The 24228-nt window shown below is 35.6% G+C and overlaps 1 protein-coding gene across 11 annotated transcripts in view; it reads left to right on the top strand.

Moving 5' to 3' along the window:
* LOC149548354 (uncharacterized) overlaps positions 1–22987 on the top strand; it is a 49403-nt gene extending 26416 nt beyond the window's left edge. For 6 of the 11 annotated variants that reach the window (XM_089792426.1, XM_089792430.1, XM_089792432.1 and 3 more), the window contains 4 exons: positions 2621–2707; positions 3035–3154; positions 3296–3459; positions 21958–22987. In XM_089792426.1, the coding sequence (XP_089648552.1) occupies positions 2621–2707; positions 3035–3154; positions 3296–3459; positions 21958–22585 (999 nt within the window). In that variant the 3' untranslated portion in view covers positions 22586–22987. The remainder of the gene's footprint in view (positions 1–2620; positions 2708–3034; positions 3155–3295; positions 3460–21957) is intronic. The other 5 variants (XM_089792433.1, XM_089792437.1, XM_089792436.1 and 2 more) reach the window with 1 other exon arrangement.
* Positions 22988–24228: the final 1241 nt, after the last annotated feature.

Below are 24228 nucleotides of genomic sequence, written 5' to 3'. Positions count from 1 at the left end.
GGCCAAGGTCGAGGTTGTCCCTGTCCCTAAGTCAAGGTTGAGGTTGTCCCTATCCAGTGTAGGAACAAATTTCAATCTTGTTCAGATTTCACAGTTTTTAGGGGATCAGAATAGAAATCAAGTCAATTTGGGTTTCCTATCAATAGTAAATCAGTCATTTGGCCTTCTTCTTTCTTTGATCTCTACAATATACGCATTTCTATCTCTACATCTTATATTTCTTTTCTTAGATCAAACCCATACTTATCTACACATACTTGGGATCAATACAAAGAGGTCTCCAGACTTGCAAGGTTGAGGTCCCATGCTCTTTCCCTTCTTTCTTACTGGCTCTTGCTGGATCCCCTCTTGATCCCCAATGTAATGGTGGAGTGCCTACCATTTCATCTATTACACACCTTGAAGAGAAGTTGGTGCATAAATAAGTAAAACATTTGAGCTATCAATGTTAGGAAATTGGTTAAACCTCCTAGCAACATTCTTCTAAGTCAAAATTTGTTTGTGTGTTGACACTTTGGCAATAGATAGGAGGGAATTAAGCATGCAAGTAGAATATAGTCTTATCGTAATGATTATCATTTGATGCAGTGGCTGGAAGATATTTTAAAGAGGAATATTGTTATGTTCTATACATGGTTAGCTTGAGGATCTTTCTTTAAACCTCCTCATTGAATTTGCATCACAAATACATTTATGGTTGTTATGTGTACAAATTTAGGGGTCCTGGTTAAGGAGGAGCTGATGAGTATGGTGATATAATTCGTAATTGTAATACTATTTTTATGTTTGCATTCTAATTTAGTGTTTTTTTGATGTCATTAATGACGTGGTCCATGTTGATATGTAATGAGTTGTTTCTTTTCTTTTATATTTCTTTTATGATGGATATGATTGGTCAAGCTAGATAGCATTACCTTTTGTTCTTAATTTGGTTTGAGTACACAGCTGCAATTTTTTTTGGCACACAACTATGTTGGTCGCATAGTTCCATGACTTGGACTTGCCTATAACTTGGGAAGGTTGACTCGACTCATGACTCACCTATGACTAGGCAACGACTTGAAAAAATGAAAAAACAAATATTTTTTACGATTTAAAACTTGTTTCATGCACCCATTATTTTCTCACTCTCCCTCTCTTCTTTTCATACCAATCAAATAGAATGCCTTTTAGGAAAGAATAGAAAGTATTTGTTAAAAAAAAGATTGGAAAAAGTGTTTTTTTAAAGGCAATGCTTGACTGCCTCTGGCCGAGTGATAGGCCACATATTTGGCAGGTCATGGCATGACCCGCTAGCTCTGCAAGCTATGCAGGTCATAGCCCATGACCTGACAAGTCATGGTGGTGGGCTATGAAAACCTGCACAAGCATACTCAACGCATGGGTAGTTAATACTTGAACAACTCCGGCGAGTTATGAATCACTGGTTGGTTGTGATTGGCTTCCTATCACAAGAAAGTTATCAAGTTGATTTTAACAAGGAATCTTCTTTTGCAGCTCTGGGGAGAAATTTTTTCTTTAGATGGATTCAACTTTTATTTGTGGAGTAAACCTCTAGCTATTTTGTAAGGATGTTCAGATTTCCTCTAGGGGCACAAGTCCAAATATTAAGCATTCATACCTTTTATAGGGAGAGATTTTATTTCAAAAATATATTGTTAGATTGACCTACCTTTTTTTCCCTCTGTGATATTAAAATTGGTAAAGGTTATTTTTGAATGTTGGAGGAAAGCTAGATGCCAAGATCCTTCTTACGGAAGCCTATAAGCATCTAGGCATATGGGATCCTTCTTATGGAAGCCTATAAGAATATTTGTTTCCATATCACTGTACAAATTGTTCGAATTTGCAACTCTTGGGTTTTAACCTCATGTCCATGCTTGGGAGTTCTCCCAAGCTTGTGAACCCAATTTATCCTTTAACATGCATTTGTCAACAGATGATAACTTTCTTCTACCTTACCTAGTATCCAGTAATATGCCACAATATCATACTTATCTCCTGCATCCTGAAACAAATATAGCATTTAAATCACAGAGATGAAGGGGCTGAGAAAATTACTGAAAATTGAGCCTTACTCTTGGATGTAAATTCTAATATATGTGAAAACCCTCCATTTCTGGAAATGATGGTTACTTGGGTGTATCAACTGTTGGTTAACCATAGAATTTTCATGGTAGCTCTTTTACTATTAGATTTCTTCTTGAGGGGAAATATATTTTCAGATGAAGTTTCTTCTGCTAGACCATGTCTGTAGGTGGTGTGCAACATGATTATAATGAATGAGAGCAATGGGCAACGGTAGAGGATAGCCAAGTCCATTTAGATTTTTGATATATCTGCCCTAAATTTATATAAATGAATGATGCATAAATACACGTTATTAAAAGAATATAAACTAAGGTTTTCTGTAAAGGATTTTTTTTAATGTCCCATATTATATTCTGTTTAGTTCGACAAAGATTAATACGGTGTACTCGTTGTGGATCTGAACAAAACAGTAGCAATTTTGAAATTAAATAATTAGCAGCATCTAGCAGCCCTCTCTGGTCGTTATGCATGTGCTCTCAACTATTACAGCAGCTGATTTACATGCCATCTGAAAGAGGATGATAAACAGGAGTACAGTTGTTTACAATCAGAACTGGAGAGCATTAGAAATGGAGATTCCTTGTCCTTGGAAGATCATATTGCTGACACATACCAGGTAATTCTCATCTGTCGTAACAGATATGTTTGTGATGGAATCATATTGAAACAAAAAACAAAACATGCTTGCTCTCTGATTATCCACTTTTATGTGTTTGACAGGCATGGGCTATCTAGTTGATAGTCTCAATGCTATGTAGATATTCTGTGTAGATTATTTTAAAGTAAATATATATTCCTCATCCAGATCAATAGCTCAAGTATAGTGACTAAAAAAGTTTATGCATAATGATTTCTATGTGTGTGAAGGAGCTTGCTATAATGTGAATCCGGGTTTCGACAAGTGTAGGATGTTTTTTAAATTTAGATTATGCTTGATTTGCAGGTACCACGAAGTCAACATTCTGGAGCTGGAGGAACCTATATAACAGTTGCGAATGATTCAGTGGATGAAGAAACCATAGAGGCTGTAATCCTGAATGCGCTCAAAGTTGTAATAATGCAGGTCTGCACTTAAACCCACCAGCTGGTTCTATTCTTAAAGAGCAAATATATTTGTTTACTGCAAATAATGATTGGGTTTTGGTACTAAATTTAAGAAGAGATGAAAATAATAATTCTAATCCAAGTATTTTGGTGGAAGCAGCTAAGTCTCAGGAATAGAATTTATATCCGAGATGCACTCTACCGTTTGGCCAGAAATGCAAAGCAACGACATGCAGTATCTAAAGCTGGAAGCACCCTAGGTGTTTGTGGAAACTCTTCAAATTCAAGGATTCAATTGAAACAAGAGCTACTTAGCTTCTCCAGGTAACTATTTCATGATATGTGTAGTATCCCTTGCCCAAACTGACTGATTTTAGCTCAAGGAATATTGTCAAACACTTGTATTGCTGCCTTTCAATGCTAAGAAATTTAGAATGTTCGCAAATGATATTACAATGCCTCTTACAATGAACTAATATGTGCAGTTCTTTTGATATTTTCAATGTATATACATGGAAACTAGATATGAAATGCATACCTACAGCTAACTGACATTTTGACAAGCAATTGACATACAATTATTATGCTGATCATATATGCTATTAGATGGACATTTCGTCAAACAAATGGTATGCAACATGTATCTCCTTTATTGAATTCATTTTCATGTACAATGTTGCTATGAGTTTGCCAAGACAAATGGCTTACAATAATGACTATAGTAATGCCAAAAACTGATTCTGAATTATCACAGCAAAATCATATGCCCAAAAAAAATTACAACTTTAACTACTAATAGCTGCAAGAGGAACCTGATAATAGTGATGCCCAAGGATGGAGATGAATCAAACATAAGTACTGTAGCGCGACATCGTTCTTGCGTACTATAGCAGCCAACAATAAATGTATGCTCCAATTTAAGCACAAATAGAACTCCTGAATTGAAGCTCTCCTGAATACCAAATTCAATGGATATTTCACCACCTCAAATGGTTGCAACACTGAAGAGTTGATGTTCTCTAATGGCCGACTGAAATCGGAAACCTTAGTTTCTTCTCTCAATTTTATATCAAATGCAATTCACAATAATCGGATGATTAATAATGAAACTCTCACCTCTATTTATTCTTTTCCTTCACCCTTCTAGAAGGAAATAAAATATTATTTAATTGCATTCTCTATAAGCTTCCCCCTTTCCAATACAATAATTGATTGTATTTCTAGAAAATGCACTCTCTAGAAGCTTCTTCCTTGCAATACAATAATTAATTGTGCTTCTAGAAAATTAAATTAATAAAGTCACCTTTTAATTTTAATTTTATTTTTTTAATGACTTTATAAGAAATTAATTTAATCAATTTCTCCTTATTTCTTCACTTAGCCTTCGAAGAATGTAAAGGCTAAGAACTCCATTGAGTAGCTAAAAAGATAGGGACATTACAGTTCGTCCTCTCTGAAATTTCTTGTCCTCAAGCAACTTCAAGTCCGGATGGTACAAAATCTCCTCATTCTCCCATGTCGCATCCTCTACCTGCAGGGCCTTCCATTTCACCAAATACTCCCTTATAGTACGCCACCTCAAGTTTCTTTCCTTGAAATCAATGATAGCCTCTGGCACCAATACCAATTTTCCCTCATCATTCAAGGGTGGAAGCACTGTAAAAGGAACAATATGATGTCCTAGCGTCTTCTTGAGGCGTGACACATGAAAAACATTGTGCACCTTGCTCTCCGCTGGCAAGTCTAACTCATAAGCCACCTCTCCCACTTTCCTGATAATCCTAAATGGATCATAGTATTGTGGCTTAAGTTTCTCGGCACCAATCTTCTTGAGAGTGGATTGACTTTAAGGCTGCAACATAAGATACACCATATCTCCAACCTCAAAAGTTCGCTTAGTCCTCTTGTAGTCTGCATACTGCTTCTGCTAATTTTGTGCCTTGGTAATATTATCCTTGAGAGTCTTAACAATGTTTTGACTCTCCTATAACAAATCACTTGCACTGGGCACTCTACTATCACTCAAAAGTAGATCCATAAAATTGGGTGCCTCATACCCATATAGGGCTGTAAAGGGTGACATCTGAATAGACATGTGATAAGTGCTATTATAGCAATATTCACAGAGATAAATCCACTTTACCCATGCCTTTTGTTGCCCTGCTATATAATTTCTAAGATATCCCTCCACCCATTTATTCACTATCTCTGTCTGAGGGTGGTAGCTGGTACTCAGAGCGAGCTCTGTCGCACACAACTTGAATAGTTCTTGTCAAAAGTGACTTATAAACCTGCTATCTCTGTCACTCACAATGCTCTGAGGTAAGCCATGTAATTTGAATATCTCCTTGAAGAACAACTCTGCCACCTGTGTAGTAGTGTATGTAGCAGTGATCGGAAAGAAGTGTGCAAACTTCGTAAGGCGATCCACAACCACATAAAGGCAGTCCCTACCTTGGGCTCTAGATAGTCCTTTGATGAAGTCCATAGATAAACACTCCCAATTCCTATCACGAATCAGAAGTGGTTGAAGTAAATTGGTTGGATAGGAGTGTCCCTGCTTATTCTGCTGGCAAGTGGGATACTCCCTAACATACTGAAGTACTTCTGCTTTGAGCCCTTTCCATGTGAAGCACTCTGTAATTTGCCGGCATGTCTTGTAGGAATCGGGATGTCCTACCATAGGTGAATCATGAAAAGATTTTAGAATCATCCTCCTCACTATTGAGCCTGGGACCAAAAACATTCGCCCTTTGTAAATGATGAGCTTAATTACAAGGGTGTATCTGCTGCCCTGAATAGTTCCATCTATAAATCCGGCTATCCACACATCCTTTGCATACTTTGCAAGAATCAAGTGTTTCCAATCCTCTGATATGTTCATCAATAAGCTCAAATGGGGCCTACGTGATAAAGCATCAGCAACTGCATTTTGTGTCCCCTTAAAATATTTAATATCAAAGTCATAGGACTGTAACTTGCTCACCCACCTCTGCTGCCTATCATTGAGATTTCGCTGCCCCAAAAAGTGTTTTAGGCTATTATGGTCAATTTTGATACAAAATTTGCTACCTACTAAATATTTGCTTGAATTTAGCCAAAGCATGCATAATGGTTAACATCTCCTTATCATATATGTTGAAGCTCCACTCTGGCCCTTTTAATTTCCTGCTCTCATAAGCAATAGGGTGCTTTTCCTACATAAGCACCGCTCCAATGCCCTCTCCGGAAGCATCACAGTGTAGCTCAAAAGGTTTGCTAAAATCTGGTAGTGTTTACACTAGACAGGAAGTCATCAACTCCTTAAATTTCTCAAAACACTCCTGTGCCTTAGGAGTTTATAAGAAAGCTCCCTTTCTCATCAAATCTGTCAAGGGTGCTACATGCCTGCAATATCCATCCACAAACCTCCTGTAGAAACCACATAATCCCAGAAAGCCCCTTAACTGTGTAAGGTTTACCGGTGAAGGCCACTCCACAATGGCACAAATCTTTTCAAGATCCATGCATATGCCTTCTGCATTGATGATGTGACCCAAATACAACAACTCTGTCATACCCAAATCATATTTCGATTCCTTTGCATACAAGGATTCTTTGTGCAATATATCTAGCACCGTGTCAAGGTGAACCAAGTGCTCCTCCCAAGATCTACTGTACACCAAGATATCATCGAAGAAGACAAGTAAATTTTTTTTCAAATCAGGATGGAAAACCTTATTCATTGTTGTCTGAAAGCAGCAGGTGCATTAGTTAGCCCAAATGGCATAACTACAAACTCAAAATGGCCACAATGACATCTAAAGGCTGTCTTCTTGCTGACCTGCTCTCTAACTCTGATCTAGTGATAATCTGATCTCAAATCTATCTTTGAGAAGAAGCAAGCTCCATGAAGCTCATCTATCAACTCTTTGATCATGGGAATGGGGTGCCTGTTTTTAATTGTCTTCTTATTAAGTACCCTGTAATCAATGCACATCCTCAATGCCCCATCCTTCTTCTTTACCAACACCACTGAAGAAGTGAAAGGAGACTTACTTGGTCTAATGTGGCCCATAGCAAGTAACTCCTTTATGGTTTTTTCAATTTCATTTTTCAACCTCTTCGGATGCCTGTAAGGTGTAATCATGATGGGCTTAGCCCCCTCCTCTAACTCAATGATGTGCTCAATACCTCTGTCTGGTGGTCTACCTGGTGGAATGTCACTGAACACCTTAGAGTGTTTAACTCTAAGCTCCTGAATATCAGGAGGATTTTCAGTTTTTTGCTGTCTCTCCTGTGATGGCATTAACATGGACTTTGCTGCCCACTCTACCTGATCATGTCGAATCAATCTAGCCATCCTTTGGAAAGAGAACATTCTGAAATCATTGTCCCTGATTACCTTAAGAATCTATGTCTTCCCATTCACTTTAAACCTCATCTCCATCTCCTTGAGATTAAGAGTGAACTCACCAATATCATGCAACCAACTCATCCCAAGGACTATATCTGTATCTCCCATAGGCACAACATAGAAATCTGCCTTAAAGACATAATTATTAACTTCCAAAGGGAGTCTAGTGATCTTACGATCACAATTGAGGACATAGCCATCAACTACCCTCACTCTAATTTCCCCAAACTCCTTTGTTTGTATGCCACGCTTCTCCACCAACCTAGCATCAGTGAAATTATGAGTGGTGTCGGTATCAACCAAAGTTATAACTCGTTGTCCAGCAAGTACTCCTCTCATTCGAAATGATCCTTCCTGCTTAATACTAGTGAGACGAGCTTCCCTAAGTTGCCCATCTCCTTCACCATCTGTGGACTCCATTTTTGACAAGTTTTCAGCCTTGTTTTCCTTTTTTTCACCATCTATTTCCTCTATATCAGATTGCTGGTCTGAATTATCCGATTCTAATTCCTCATAGTATGCCCACATAATTTTGTTAGCTTTGCCCTTTGGTCTAAGAGGGCAGTCATGGTTTGAATCATAGAGTCCCTTACAGTAGAAACATAATTTTTTCTTCCTCAAATCATTTAACATTTCCTTGTCAAAAGGTGCTGGAGTTTTATCTTTAGAATCATTTTAAAAATCAGTCCTCTGTTTTTTTATAAAATGGTTTGTTATCCTTACTAGAAGATGCTCCTTTGGACTGAAATTTGTTTTTTGGGACTGCATGTTCCATACTTCTTGCCTTTTTCATAGCTTCCTGTAAAGAAATGAGATCAAATGCCTTTATCCAACCTCTCAGTGGTTCGGATAGGTCCTCAATGAAAAGAATTATCAATCTACAATCTAAAATGATTGGCACCATGATTGCCAACCGCTGAAATTCACCAATGAAATACTCCAAGTTGCCTGTTTGTTTCCGTTGTGCTGATTCCCGAAAGTAAACCTCTGGATCTTTCTTGTCAAATTTTTCAACCAACTTATCCACGAAGTCCTGGTACTCTGTCACCTGATTATGCTGAAGTGTTACTATACCATGGTACCCCCAATCATGTGCTACTCCCTCCAAATGCAAAGTGGCATATTTGATAGCTTCAATCTTTATCATTGGCCTCAGTGCCAAGAATGTGTCAAGCTTATGAATCCAAGCTTGAGCTGTTATCTTACCACTCCCATCAAATGTAGGTATAGTAAGCTTGCTTGTAGCCCCCTTTAGCTCACTATTTTGACTCCTAGGCCTCCTATCCTATTTGAGTGACCTGTAATGTTCTCTCCTTTGATTTACAAAGCGTTCAAAGGTCATCCTCTCTTGAATTTGCGGTGCCAATATTTCCCATTCATCATTTGCAGCCATAAGGATATCTGGAAATGTCTCATCCTCAACTTCCTTTGTTGGTTCCTATACTGGTTCCTCTCTAACAAAAGTAGGACATGTGGGCTTGGCTGTTGTTCTGGAAAGAGTTCTAGGTGATCCCATTGCACTTTTGTTATCCCCTTGTTCCAAATTTCGTTTGTCCTATGGGTTCATGCGCTCAACCATGGTGGTGAGTGCCTGCAAAGCTTGAGCCATTCACTCTTGTCCTGTAACCATTGCTCTGAAAAATTTCCTTGTTTCCTAATCCTCATTCTTATTGTCTCTTGGTGGGCTACGCTTTTGCCTGTCACCCATGGTGTTTGGCTGCCTGATAAAATCTTGTTCCCTGTCAAACAAAGCTCGCCTGATAGTGAAAAATTTGTGAGAGCCAACCCTGGGTGGCTTGTGATTGCTAAACCCTCAGGATGGTAGGATTGGTGGCTTGTGATTGCTAAACCCTCAGGATGGTAGGATTTAGCTTTGATACCAATGTAGTATCCCTTGCCCAAACTAACTGATTTTAGCTTAAGGAATACTGTCAAATACTTGTATTGTTGCTTTTCAATGTTAAGAAATTTAGAATGTTCACAAATAATATTACAATGCCTCTTACAATGAACTAATATGCAAGTGCAGTTCTTTTGATATTTTCAATGCATATAAATGGAAACTAGATATGAAATGCATACCTACAACCAACTGACATTTTGACAAACAATTGACATACAACTATTATGCTAATCATATATGCTATTAGATGGACATTTCGTCAAACAAATGGTATGCAACATGTATCTCCTTTATTGAATTCATTCTCATGTACAATGTTGCTATGAGTTTGCTAAGACAAATGGTTTACAATGAGAACAGTAATGCCAAAAACTGATTCTGAATTATCACAACAAAATCATATGCCCAAAAAAAATTACAACGTTAACTACTAATAGCTGCAAGAGGAACCTGATAATAGTGATGCCCAAGGATGGAGATGAATCAAGCATAAGTACTGTAGCACGGCATCGTTCTTGTGTACTGTAGCAGCCAACAATAAATGTATGCTCTAATTTAAGCACACATAGAACTCCTGAATTGAAGCTCTCCTGAATACCAAATTTAGTGGATATTTCACCACCTCAAATGGTTGCAATACTGAAGAGTTGACATTCTCCAATGGATGATTGAAATCGGAAACCTTAGTTTCTTCTTCCAATTTTATATCAAATGCAATTCACAATAATTGGATGATTAACAATGAAGATCTCCCTTCTATTTATTCTTTTCCTTCACCCTTCTAAAAGGAAATAAAATATTATTTAATTGCATTCTCTAGAAGCTTCTCCCTTTCCAATACAATAATTAATTGTATTTCTAGAAAATGCACTCTCTAGAAGCTTCTCCTTTCCAATACAATAATTAATTGTGCTTCTAGAAAATTAAATTAATTAAATATAAAGTCACCTTTTAATTTTAATTATTTTTTAATGACTATAAAAAATTAATTTAATCAATTTCTCCTTATTTCTTCACTTAGCCTTTGGAGAATGTAAAGGCTAAGAACTCTACTGAGTAGCTAAAAAGATAGGGACATTACAATATGTAGCCTTTTGTTTATGATACAGATAACTGTAGCTACAAGCAAACAGATTGCTTATTTAGTAGTTCAAGGAAATGATGCTTGTTGCACAAACTCTCATGATTCTTATGTTGCTTCTACTGCACTAATTTAACTCTACCTCAACTGAATCCCAAATTTCTTTAATAATGAGATCCTACTTCTCTCATCTGGAAAAAATGTATCTGCTATTTTATGTTGCTGAACATCAGCATAAACTTGTGCACCATGTCACATATTAACAATGCCTTCATCAAGATTCAATAACTTAAAATGGAAGACAAGGTTCATTTTGGCATGTTGAGGCAATCAAAAAGTGGAAGCAACCTCATCCACCATTTCCATTATGTTGATTGAGCAGCTTAGACTATAATGCAATGGTGACAAGTTGGTACAATTTATTGCAAATTCAATCTCTTATCTGAATTAATGCATTTCAAATTCGCAACTTTATAATTTCTAGCCCAGTGCCTTTTCTCATGACTGTCTCCTAAATTTTGATCAGATTATCTAAGATGCAGCTCCTGTTTAATAACCTTGATAACCTTAGTCCAATTCAATCCACAATCTTCTGTAATCTCTATTAGTTCAAAGTTTTACCATTTTGAAAAACAATTTACATACATTGTAAGATTGATAAAGTTGTAGTTTGCAGGTTTGAAGTAGTTTTTGTTTATACAATGAATGTTCTGGAAACTAGAGATCATACTAATAATCCATAACTACCTAAGTGATAATTCCATTCTTTGAATAGGAAAATGTTGCCAATTACCAGATAATATATATAGTTGCAGAAAATACAGAAAAGAATCAATTTATTCTGACCTGGCATTGCAGATTTCAATATCAATGATATCATAGAATTGGACAATCAACATAGATCAGCAAATGGTTTCACAACTCAGAGAGTGAAATATTATTCATATTGCATTCTCTTCCCCGATGCATTGCAGCTTGTTAATTTGGACTAGATTTATTGCAGATTAGAATATTTTTCTCTTTAAATTTTTCTTGTCTCTTGAATGATATCTTTATTGTCTAATTTCTTTTGCAGGTTGTAATCAGAATGGAGTTGCAATAATTCTGAAATACCAATATTATAATTCTGATTATTATGCTTCAGATCTGAATTGACAATATAGATTGAACTCTAGAAAGGGTTTGCACTGTTATGGTTTCTGTACTTTCCCTCTAGACCGATCGGGCTATATATATATATATTCTTAGAGGCATGCCAATGAATAGACACATCTCATGTCTATTCATTGACATGTCTCTTCATTAACCAATACCCTTATGTTACCTTAATATTACCGTTCCAAATTGGCACTAACACACTCTTAATTAAGGTAGTTGTCATTGTGTAATAACCCCAGCTGGTTACCTCTTTGACAAGCTTCAAATTTCTTTACTAGTCAGTGGTCTGGCATTTCGTCAAACACTTTGCCCTCAAAATCGAAGTCATCTTCTCTCATCTATAGTGATAATGTAGTTTCCTTGTTCTTGGTTATTTTATGCTTCCTTCGTTTTTGTTTTTATTTTGAATATACATAATGACAGAGAATGGCAATGCTGAATATTAACAAATCCCTAATCAACCAGGTCAGAAATTAAAATGCTATTGCAATTTTATTTATACGAATCCAATGGCCATTCTATATGAAAATTACAAGTATGGAACCTGTGAGATCTCCTGCATCAAATCATTTTGCACAATAATTCTTCAATGCAGGTCTGGCTGTAGCTCATGTGCAGGCATGAGATTACATGATTTAGCTATATTGGTGAACCACTAGCAGATGCCTAATATCCCAGATTGCAGCCTTAATTCAAATGCCAACAGTAGCTAGAATGGAAGCCCAGAATTAGATGCAACAGTATCCAAATGGCAGACATAAATCGCCCAGTTAGGGCACTGAAATTCACAGTCCGTCAGGCATCAATTAGTTTGCTCATGTGTCTTTAGAAAGCAAATACCTACAGCAGGGGTTTGGCATTTAAATACAAAGTAACTCCATTCCAGATTGTAGCAAGAAATTATGCCAAACAGGTGGGTATTTGGATTGCCGAACAACACTAAGCATTCACGCCAAGCCTTATGAAACAATCACCCAGGATAACTGAAATATAATTGCCCAGCTGAATGATAGAAATAGTGCTCACAAATGGATTCCACAGTCTCCAATTTACTTCACCTAATTTCCTTCCACAGTTACAGATGAACAGCAGGGAAAGACGTCCAGATATGCAACTCAAGAAATACCCCAGCAGCAGTGTGAATTGGACACACAATTCCAACAACAAAGTCTTCAACAACAGTTCTCCAATTTGAAGATGTAGAATAGTAATAAATTTCAGGATTCAATAGTCTTCCTAGCTACATGAGAAACATTAATGGAAGACAAAAAACTAAATATCAGAATTGAATTCACAATACCTCAGCTGTGAATTACAATGCACTCAGTTTTGACCCCTTGTACTTCAGCAAGGACACAAAAATCATCAATCTCAGAAAACTGTGCACAAGCAACAAAAGCAAATAAACAATCGGATGCTTCATTTGCTTCATGAAGCTACCTTTTATAATCCACTTGGCTTCACCAACACACCATTAATTAGAAGCTTCCATTAGTCTTTTAAGAAATAGCTTTTCTAGTGCATGGCTTTATGAAGACACTTTTTACGTAAAGAGGCTTCAACTTTTAGATATAACAACTCCTAGCACTTTTATTTCTAATGCTAGACTAAGGCATATAACTATTTAAATAAAGGGCCCCATCCAATGATGACTCAACCCTCAACTTAAACAAAATTGTAAAGTTAAATTATAGCTTTATAATAAGCCATTTAATGATTTAATAATAATTTGGCCACTAAAATAATAATAACTCCCTAAATACTTATCCTTTAAGTATGCCATTTGAAACAGGAGCTGCACCTATTATTTCCCCATGTGACCAAATGCACTTTCCTAAAATAAAAAGGGCCCCTCTCAATTATTAGTAGACTTGCTATAAATAGCAGCTGCATGAAACTAAGCTTAAACAAAGTCCAATCAGAGTCAAATGAAGACCAAACTAGAACATACTGAATTGTGAAGAAGACAAGACCCTCCCATAGCCATGCCTCTGCCCCAAAAGACCCTCTATCCATAATAATTAGCCTATGAGGATCACAACAATAGGCTAATCTCTCAAACTCTAATGCTGGCAAAAATGGGAACATACATATTGACAATATATACAATCATAATCAGACTCGGATCAGATGCAGTATTGACAACATTTTCTTATATTGATTTGTCATCAATGCATATACATGGTAGTACAAATTGATCAAATGCAGATCAGTTAAATCAGATTTATACTTGGAAATAATCATCAAATTATTGTGGATGATTATTAAAATCAATGTAATGATTTCTTATTTAATGTGTATGTGTACACATCAATATACACAATGTATATTGATGTATATGCATGCATATTGTCTATAGATCATTGTATTAATATTATCATCCATTTTGTCTGAACAAAGCTATCATTTCAACACTCCCTCTTAGCTAGGGAAGATAATATCTATCCAAGTATAGATCATGACAATATCAGATTCATTGCGATATAAGAAGATAAGATACGCTTAAGCATATCATGTCACATGACATTCTTCATAACACAAATATCTAAAAATTATGCTATGTGCACTAACGTCAAGTCTCAAGATGTCTACCATAATAAATCATGCTTTATCCATGGATACAATATCCACCATGATTATCTCTTATAGATCGAAATGACTATGATATCAAGTCTCATGATATCCATCAAAATGTCCAAGAGATATTAACTATCATGATATGTCCACGGATATCAAGTCACATGATATCCATCATGATATTAAAACAAATCATTGTAAAGTCGCCACCTTACAATGTCAAGTACAAGTGTTCATTACCTAAAAAGTCTTCACCTTTCAATAATGTCCACAGAGGTCCATAAAGTCATGGAGTCACACACATGACAAAACAGTTTACACATTAAACATCTATTATATATTAGTACAAATAAATAATAATTTGAGACTCAATATCAAGTTTGACTTACATTTTCAACCATACCAAGCTTATTTCAAAAGTGTTCAACTTTTACCCTAGAGAGAGGCTGAGTGAGAATATCTGATGTCTGATCACCTATACTAATATATTCCAAGTGGGTCACATTCTTTTCTACCATTTCTCTCACATAGTGATAAGAAATCTCAATGTGCTTTGATCTATCATGGAACATTGGATTCACTAAAAGCTTGATACAATTCTAATTATCACACTGGATAACAATATGATTCAGTGGCTCACCAAATAATCCCACAAGCAATTTCTTGAGCCATACTGCTTCTCTTTCTCCCATAGAGGCTGCAATGTGTTCGGATTTTGCAGAGTTTTGAACAACTAATGATTGTTTCCCATTGATCCATGAGATCATAGCTGATCCTACACCGAAGCAACATCCTAATGTGCTTTTCCGATCAGTTACACTTCCAACTCAATCTGAATTTGAGTATCCATATAGATCTAGGTCTATAAATTTGTACTTAAGACCATATCTAGTTGTACCTCGAAGGTATCTTACAATGTGTTTTGCAACAACAAGATGTATCTCCTTTGGTTCACACATAAACTGACCTAGAGCATTCGTTGCATAACATATATCCAGTCTTGTGTTGACCAAATACATCAGTAATTCAATTATTTGTGTATAGAGAGCGAGATTTGCAAATTCTGATTCTACTACTTGCTTCCTTCAATTTGTGTAAATTAGTTTCCATGGGTGTAGACATGGGTCTATAGTCCAACATTCAAAACCTCTTTAGAATGTTAATAGTATACTTTCCTTGATTAAGAGTGATGCCATCTAATTTTTGCCAGACTTCTAAACGAAGAAAGTAATGTAAAATGCCCAAGTCCTTCATGTCAAACTTTGAGGCTAGAACCCTCTTACACTAATTGATTAGGTGATCTTCTCCTGTGATTAGCAAGTCATTGACATATAAAATAAGTATTAAAATATCACCACTAATTACCTTAAAGTAGAGGTTTGGATCTGCATCATTTTTGGAAAACCCTAGTCTCATAAGATGGTGCTCAATACTCTCATATCAAGCTCTGGATGCCTGTTTAAGTCCATATAAAGCTTTCTATAATTTGCATACATGTGATTGAACATTATGTATGACAAAACCTTCAGGTTGCTCCAAATAAACTTCTTCAATCGTCCCATTCAGGAATGCAACCTTCAAATAGATTTGCTAGATCTTCCATCCTTTAGATGTTCCAATAGCTATCATTGCTTTGACCAAGGTGTAACGAGTAACAGGAGCAAAAGTATCTTCATAATCAATACCCTCCTTTTATGAGAAACCTTTGGCAACAAACTGAGCTTTGTGTTTCTCAATACTACTGTTTGCAACATGTTTGATCTTGAAAAGCCGTTTTGAAGAAACAATAGATTTCCCTTTCGGTCTTGGTACTATGTCCCCACACATCATTCTTTGCAATGGATGGATATTCTTCTATGATAGCATCTTTCCATACTTGATGTTTGAGAGCTTTTGTAACACACGTTGGATTTGATGATCTCACTTATCAAGGCAACATAACTAGAGAATCCGTGGTGTGTCTTACTTTTTGTGTTCCTTTAGGTGTTGTATAATTTTTAGCTTCCTCAATCATCTTTTTGGCCCAAAGTGGTCTCTTTTTGTTATTGTTAGGTTCATCTATTGGAGCAGTTTGATTTTCATTTGTAGTCTCTTTGAGAGACTCCCTCTAAACCTCAGGAGCATGATCCTCGTCTATATCTTTAGGAGGATCTTGAATTTCTATCACATGAGAGCTCTTGGATCTCCTGAAGGCAATGTCTTATCCTAGATCCTTCAACCCAAAATGAAGTATCTATATTTTGATTATACAACATGGCTCTACCAGCTTCTATAATGGTCCTATTCTTTCTTTTAACAACTCCATTTCATTGTGGATTATAAGATATAATAAACTCCCTTTTAATCCCAACATTCACACATAATTCTTTAAAGATTTTTGTGTATTCCCTCCCATTATCTGTTCTTAGTGTTTTGGCTTTCTTCCTGGACATGTTTTTTTGAATTCCTTGAGCCTTTGAAGTATATCCAGGTCTTCCTAGAGAAATCATCTACAAAGATTATATAGTATAAGAAATGCCCCATGGAGGGTACAGACATGGGTTCACATAAGTCAGAATGACTAATTCTAGTACACTTTTAGTTTTACTAATACTATTTTGAAAAGTACCCTTTGTATTCTTTCGTAGAGCACAACCTTTGCATGCTCCTTCATGGGATTGATTTAGTTTGGGCAACCCAGTCACCATTTTTTGTATTGAAGTTAGAGTGCAAAAATAAAGATGTCCTAGTCTTCTACACTATATTTTATTTGAGTTTGAAGCTTCATGGACTAGGGCTTGCTTTGAATTAGTGCAAAGTTGTAATGTTCCTTTGTTAACCGCTGGTTTTCCCACTTCTATATTCTACACTTGCAAGTATGTTAGTATCTTCGTGTAAACATGAATCAAAGAAACAACATTATTTATTAATTAAAGAGTAACTTAAATTCTAATCCTTAACAATTTCCTTTCTTAAAGAAGGGCTGTGATCCGGTGCTTAGCTTCTGGGGGAGGTTTTAGCTATTATAAGCTAACTCTCTACTAAGTATCATCATCTCACAATTTGGCCCTTTCATTAAGACCTATGGATGATTGTTCTCAATTCATCCATCCTTCCTAGAAGCTCTTGCAATCTAGGCCTTATGGATAACCCTGATGGTGTATCCATCCTTCATATGCATATGATTGTACTTTCAGTATACTGACCTTTAGAGTTTGTTAATCTCTGCCTTGCTACAGTATTCCCTCTTTAACAGAGATGGAATTATTAATGCCCTTCAAAGAACTGAGGGTCTTGGTTTCAAATAAGGAGAAAGAGTTCTTCCTTATGAAAGCTTCTCTCACGTTTAGACTATCGTGGTCTGCCTTTTAAATTATTATTCTTCTTCCGTAGCCTGTGTTTGACGTGTAGGTGTTGTGATTCAATATCTCCTTATACATGTTTATCTCCAGCTTATTGAAAGTTCTGTATAGTGAGCCTAGTACTAACAACAGGTTTGGTCAAATGGATGTGGATGGTTATTTTCGTGATCTTCCCTTATTGATGTCCTCTAGAGTGATGAGGATTTGTTTATTTTAAACACACCCGCACTGTCTTTGGATCTGGGATTGTAAATGTTGCAAAATCGAACTTTGTTTGTTGCGCAGGATGCTTGAAGTGATCGTCCTGGTGTGTTGTGATTGGGAACTCGTCTGCCCAGCAAAGCTGCTTATTCAGTTGGCCGGATCAGTGTCAATGGGAAAGCAACCGTGGGTCCCAATTAATCCTTAGCTGAGTGTGTCGAAGTTGATGCCTTATCGCGTTTTCTTCCTCCTAAGCACGATATTCTTAACTGTCTATAGGCTTCCCTTTCGTTATCGATTCCTTGAATGCCTTTATTTCTCCTGCTCTTTGGTGTTTTCTTTCCCTCCTTCGATTGTTTGATTTGTACCTGCCTAATTTTCCTTAGAAAGCCACGTCGATTCTTAAATATATTTCATAGATTTCATTATTAATGTTTGGTTAAATAATTTAAGAATTGCTTCCTGCGGTTTATAATCTTGTCTGCCTTCTTCTAATCATTATTTAATTTGCATTTAATAATAATCCAAGTCTTTGGCAATTCAATATAATTGCCTTATCAATATTAATTTAAAGTCAATAATGATTACTTTATTTGAATAATTAATTAATTTTTATAAAACAAATGGATTCACTATGTTAATGATAAAATAGAATTTTAGATACAAAGTTCTTGACTCATGTGGTGAGGGGTTATCACAAAAGTTTGTAAAGACATCCTTGTCTTATTCCTATAGTACGCATCTTCTTTATATTGGAATTCTTTGGCCATGCAGAAATCGAGACTAGGTTTCTTTTTATCCCTGGGACAAATAATAATCCAGTGAGTTGAAGGGATATGTTGAGTTTATAACAGTGATAATCTACTGGTTTGAGAGCGTAGACCACACCTAATCTTCCTCTCTAATATCATTTGAAGGCATTAAATATATAACAAACACCTCTTGTGATGAGCAGCGATTTCTGAGATAGTTTAATATTAAAATTAACACATTGTGTTAGTTATTGTTTATTGTTAACCATCTTTGCTAGTTGCCAATTGCTGGGAGAGGGGTTTGAGCAGACTTAGGGAGGGTCATGTCCCTTTGAGGGACATGCCCTTTGATCATGATATTAAAGGAGGGTGTTATTGTAGTTTGAGGACGCACAAGAATTACAAGTCTGCTCCCTCAAGCAATAATACCAATCTGAATTTATTGCAAAGATAAATAACATTTCAGTAAAGAATAAAAGTTGACAACTCCTCCATACTTCAGAATATTAAGAAGATCAGTTTTCAGCAACGAAGGATAACATAGAAGTCTGAATTATTTAGTACATAATTTGCAGAAACTTTACAGGATATGCTTGATTTCAAATTGATTGTGCAAGTTCCAATCCCCTTTACTGGATAGTCGGAATCATCCCCAATAGTTACTTCTTTGTCAAATTCTTCTACCATAGTGTCTAGATCTTCTCTGAATCTTGTAATATGTTGTGCGGATCCACTATCAATCACCTAGGTGTTGAGTATATTTGAAACTTGGCTTGATAAGGCTGAGTAGAAAACAAGTTCCTCTGAATCATGTTCTATATTAGCCTTTCCAACCTCAGCAAATGAGACTTGTCGTTTTGTTCTATCAGGGCACTTGATTGCATAATGTGCATATTGATCACATTTAATAACATTTTTGTAACAACTCTTGTACTTGTTTGTTCAATTCTTTACTTCCTGCGGGAGTCATTCTTTGAGTTGCCTTATTCGACAAATTGGCTTATGGAATCAAATCCATCTGATAATTGATCTTTCTCATGAGTGACAATCCATCCAGTACATTGTCGGATACAATATCCTAAAACTCATCCAACAAATCTGCAACTTCTGTAGGTATATCTTCTACTTCCTCCTTACCAGCTTTTGGAATTGAAGAAAAACACATATGCTCTTGTATGAGGGAGATGCAACACACCATTAATCTTTCTTGTTCTCCCATCAAGAACCCTGATTTTAACTTTACCATGACCAACAATATTTAAATGAGAATTATAACTGATGTACACCTTAGCTCCATCAAATTCTCATATTCAAGAAACCAATCTTTATTAAAGGTCGTATAAAAAGATGTACCCGAGTCAATCAATCATGCATCATCACATGCACAAGTGGTCAAAGCTACAATGAATGCATCATCATCTTCCTTCTCAGATTGAGAGTTGGAATTGAATTTGTCTTTTTCTTCTTTTCTTCTTTGTAGTCCTTATGGACGTGTCCAAGTTTAGCGCAGCTCTAGCAAATAACTTAAGATTTTATATGAGAATTGGATCTCCCTCTAGATTTGGATTTATTATGCTTCTAATCCTTCTTTCCTTTATCCTCTTAGGTCTTTCGCGAACAACTAGGGCTTCCTTGGCACTATAGGATACATTTTTGGCTGTTTTGGAGCCTTTAAATCCTCCAAAATTGAATTTGAAAACTTATTTGCCAATTTCCAAATACAAAAACTTCACAATCTTCAAAACCGGACATGATCTTGTAATGGAAATTTAATGGCATGCTAATTTTCCCAACCGAACCTTTTGGGGAAAATATAGGGAAATTTCGTACTCGGGCAAAAACCTTACTAAAAATACTTACAGTATATAAATGTAAGGTTGAGACATATTTCCTTAACATTGCCAGCACTAAAACATATTAGATTTTTTCTCTTATGATGAATGCAAACTGATGTACATCACGGTGGTTCTTGTAGCGTGGAAGATCCCAATCTGGGCACTACCCTTAGACCCCGAAAAGAGGAGTTGTCCCAAACCCCCAATGAACTCATTTGATTTGCCAACTACTGTCCAAGTCTAAGTTTGCAAACATGCTTAGAGATTTCCGTCTATAATATCGTTATCAAATTGGACCATCTGCCCTATGTTACTTGTACTTTTACCATCTAAAAGACGACTTCTTCTTTTAGGGGATTGTAGTTAGTGCATGATATTTATTATTATATCAGTAATATGGACAGTGTTGATATTTTTTAGATGCTTGATCAGTGTTTATAGATGCTTGACATTACTGTTTTTCGATTTTAATATATAATAATAATATATCATAAAAATTTGAGTTTCACTATTTGACATTGTAATTTGTAAATTTTTAAAGTTAATGTTTCTTTATGATGGTTTTTTTAATTATTTATTTTAAGATGATTGTTTAGTTGAACAATCAGCTTCTATTTTAGATTGTGTATGAGTTTTTTTAACATCAACGTTTCAGATCACACTCTGTCATCCATCATCAGGATGCTAGAGAGCAAGAGATGCATAACAAAAAATATAAGAGCTGCACAAGGCCAGTGTCAAGAGATATAAGGAGGAGAGGAGGGGGAGCTGATTGTTTAGTATTCTGAATTTAATTACTGCTTCAAATATGTATGCATCTTCTGATTTTTATATGTTTTTGTATACATGAAGTTCAAACCCAAAATGAACAGTGTCCCATTTTTTTTTTTTGACCGAACACACAAACTGAACCTCTGAACTTAAACCTGAAGCAGTACTAGGTCCAGTAACTTGCTGATAAACTAATCAAATATGTAAGTAGCTAGTTTTTCAACCATAATAACTTTCAGAATGGCTTGGAAATATTTAGTTTCAATGCATTTATCACAGGTCTGGAAGTCTAGAATAATATTATATTATGTGAAGGGCTTATTTGGGATAGCGTGGGGCTACAGATACTTTTATATATTATACAAAAGGAATCATTGTGTTTTTTATAGGTGTTTCTTTTTTCTTATATATACACAGTAGTACCAATATGTAACTGAGAATGCAATTATTGCCTACATCAAGCTCACAATGCCTCTAATATATCTGTATCTGTTTCACTTTGCAAGATTATATATAATGTGATTAGATTCTCAGAATAATAGACGCTGCAGACAAGTCATGTTTTGGTGATTGAAGTGTGTGGATTCACTTTTAATACCTGTTGTGGTATTTTAATGTTGCATTTTGGTAATGTCTGAAGTGTGTGGATTCACTTGCAAGAGCTGATTTGGTCGTGTGAGATTTAATCTTGCATTACATTTATGGCACTGTGTTTTGATCATGTTCAAGAGACAAAAAGAAATAAGCACAGATGCATACAACTATCTATTATTAACATTATCTTATTTGAAAATTAAAATTCTGCAGATACAATGGAATTGATCTTGTGGAGACAGAAACCAACCCCTTTGATCGATGTATTGCAGAGTTACTATTCTCTACAGAAAGTTCAGACTCGTTAATAAATGCCACTGACAAACATCTATTATCCTCATTTGATGTGGAGACTAGGACAACTTCTTCCCTGGTTACATCAGGATTAAGACAGGAGAGAGATGCGCAAGGAGCAACCATGGCATCTCCATATTTTGCACAGACGATGTTTGATTCAGTAGATCCCTTTAATGGAACATGCAAGCTAATAAATGTTGAAACACCCAAAGGAGATGCTAGGACAAATCATAGAAATCATGAAGATGAGAGTAAAGTAAAAGATGAACTGCATCCTTCAGCCAAAAGGACTGGGGGTAAGCGGCTTCAATGCTCTGATATATATCAGACATCAGGTTCAAATGTATCTTATCTTAGAGAAACTAACTGCTTTAATTCTTGCCCTGGATTGCCATATTTTGGGCTTAGACAAGAAACGCCACATCATAATAGACTTTCTGTTGATTCGGAACACTACTTTAAAGGCAACAAGACTCGGGACTTCTATGCTTTGAAAGGCATTTCAAGGGGGGAAACAATAGCCCAAAACAATATTTTCTTCTGATCTGGATCATGGTCCTGAAGTTAGGCTGACATACCAAGGCACTTCTACAATAATATTTGAGAATAAGATCTAGTGAGAAGTTCCACAGTGATACGAAATCAGACAACTTTACTGCTTGAGTTTTCATCTCAAATTAAGTAACGGCATGTTTGAAAAGCATAGAGGGAAATTTTGATGGAAGGAGATCCAATTATATACTGTTACAACAGGTGTGGCGGTAACAATATCTGTAGGGTAACTTGAAAGTCTTCTTGTATATTGGCTTCAGTGAGAAATATTGTTTGATAACCTTCTTTAGGGGTACCTAAATGAGGTTTCATGAAAACATTTATGAGTTGTTTTCATTCTTCTGTGATCTATTTCTATCATAGTTTTAAAAATGTGGATTCATTTTCTGTTCAATCCTATATTCTTGTTTCTTACAATATAGAAAGAGCTTCTAAACAGACTGTATTTAAAATGAATCTACGATGATTATATAGAAAGGTAATCTTTTAATTAGTTAAGATTCTAAATATTTGGCTAGTCAATTAAATGATGATTTTTATAGAGGAGAATAAACAATGATGATCTGCAAATCATCTCCCGCCAACAAAAACAAGGTGAATATTTGTGGAGGGTTTTCCAAGATCGCTGTTGATGTATTAGAGGAAGAACTTACACGTTTTAACTTTTAACTTCAAATCTTTTGCAGAGCTATCTTCTATCTAACTACAAATAGTTTTAAAATACACTACAATCACTATCTACTGTCTTGATGAACATTGTGAAAGTTAAAAAACAGAAAAAGAAAAGGAAAAGATTATTATTATTTTTATTTCTCCACAACGAAAATTTGATAGAAGACACAAGCACAGCATGAAGTGTCTGAAACCACTCATGAGCAAGAGGACATGGAAGATATCAGCGATTTGTTCCTTTGCAGAGTAGTATACAAGATGAACCAATACTCGTTGAACCAACTCTCGGATGGAGTGGTGCTAAATTTCACTATGCTTGGTCCTAATGTGAAACATTGATTTGTTTACTCATGATTAAAACCCGTCTAATCTAAATTGATATACACTAATATGTATTCACCTCCAAAATTTGTAAATGAAGACAATAATGCAAGCTAAGAATCCTTTTAATAGATCTCCAATGTGTCACGTTAGGTCAAAAGGTTTTTAATCGTTTCTCTAAAGAATATTTGAAGTTAAGCCATCTTGATGTTGCCGTTTCAAAATTAGAAGTCGTAGCTATTCTAAATTCTATAAACTAGCACTATTACTTTGCATTAGAAAAATGTAAGAGTTATATTGATAGTAAGATATAAGGGTTATATTGTTAGTAAGATATATTAGGAATAATATTTTTAAGGGTACAAAAGTGATAATAATTTAATATAAAAATATAAACAGAAAAGTATGTAAATCAATTTTAAAATATTAACTATGCAAAATATTTTCGTAATATATAAAAATGATGAACTTTAGAATTTATCTATAGTAATAGTCCACATTATCCTTAATAGTATTTGTCTAAAATTAATTACCTATAAAGAGCACACGTTATATTTGAGTGGGTGGGGGGTGAATCATTATAATAACAATTTTGCCAATTTAAAATTTGTTATCCAAACAATTACTTTAATAACTTTAAAT

This window comes from Cupressus sempervirens, chromosome 7 (genome assembly GCF_028749045.1).
Source record: "Cupressus sempervirens isolate cs-2001-9-10 chromosome 7, ASM2874904v1, whole genome shotgun sequence".
Taxonomy (NCBI): domain Eukaryota; kingdom Viridiplantae; phylum Streptophyta; class Pinopsida; order Cupressales; family Cupressaceae; genus Cupressus; species Cupressus sempervirens.
The sequence above is the reverse complement of the archived record's forward strand: the minus strand, read 5'-3'. Positions and strand labels throughout refer to the sequence as shown.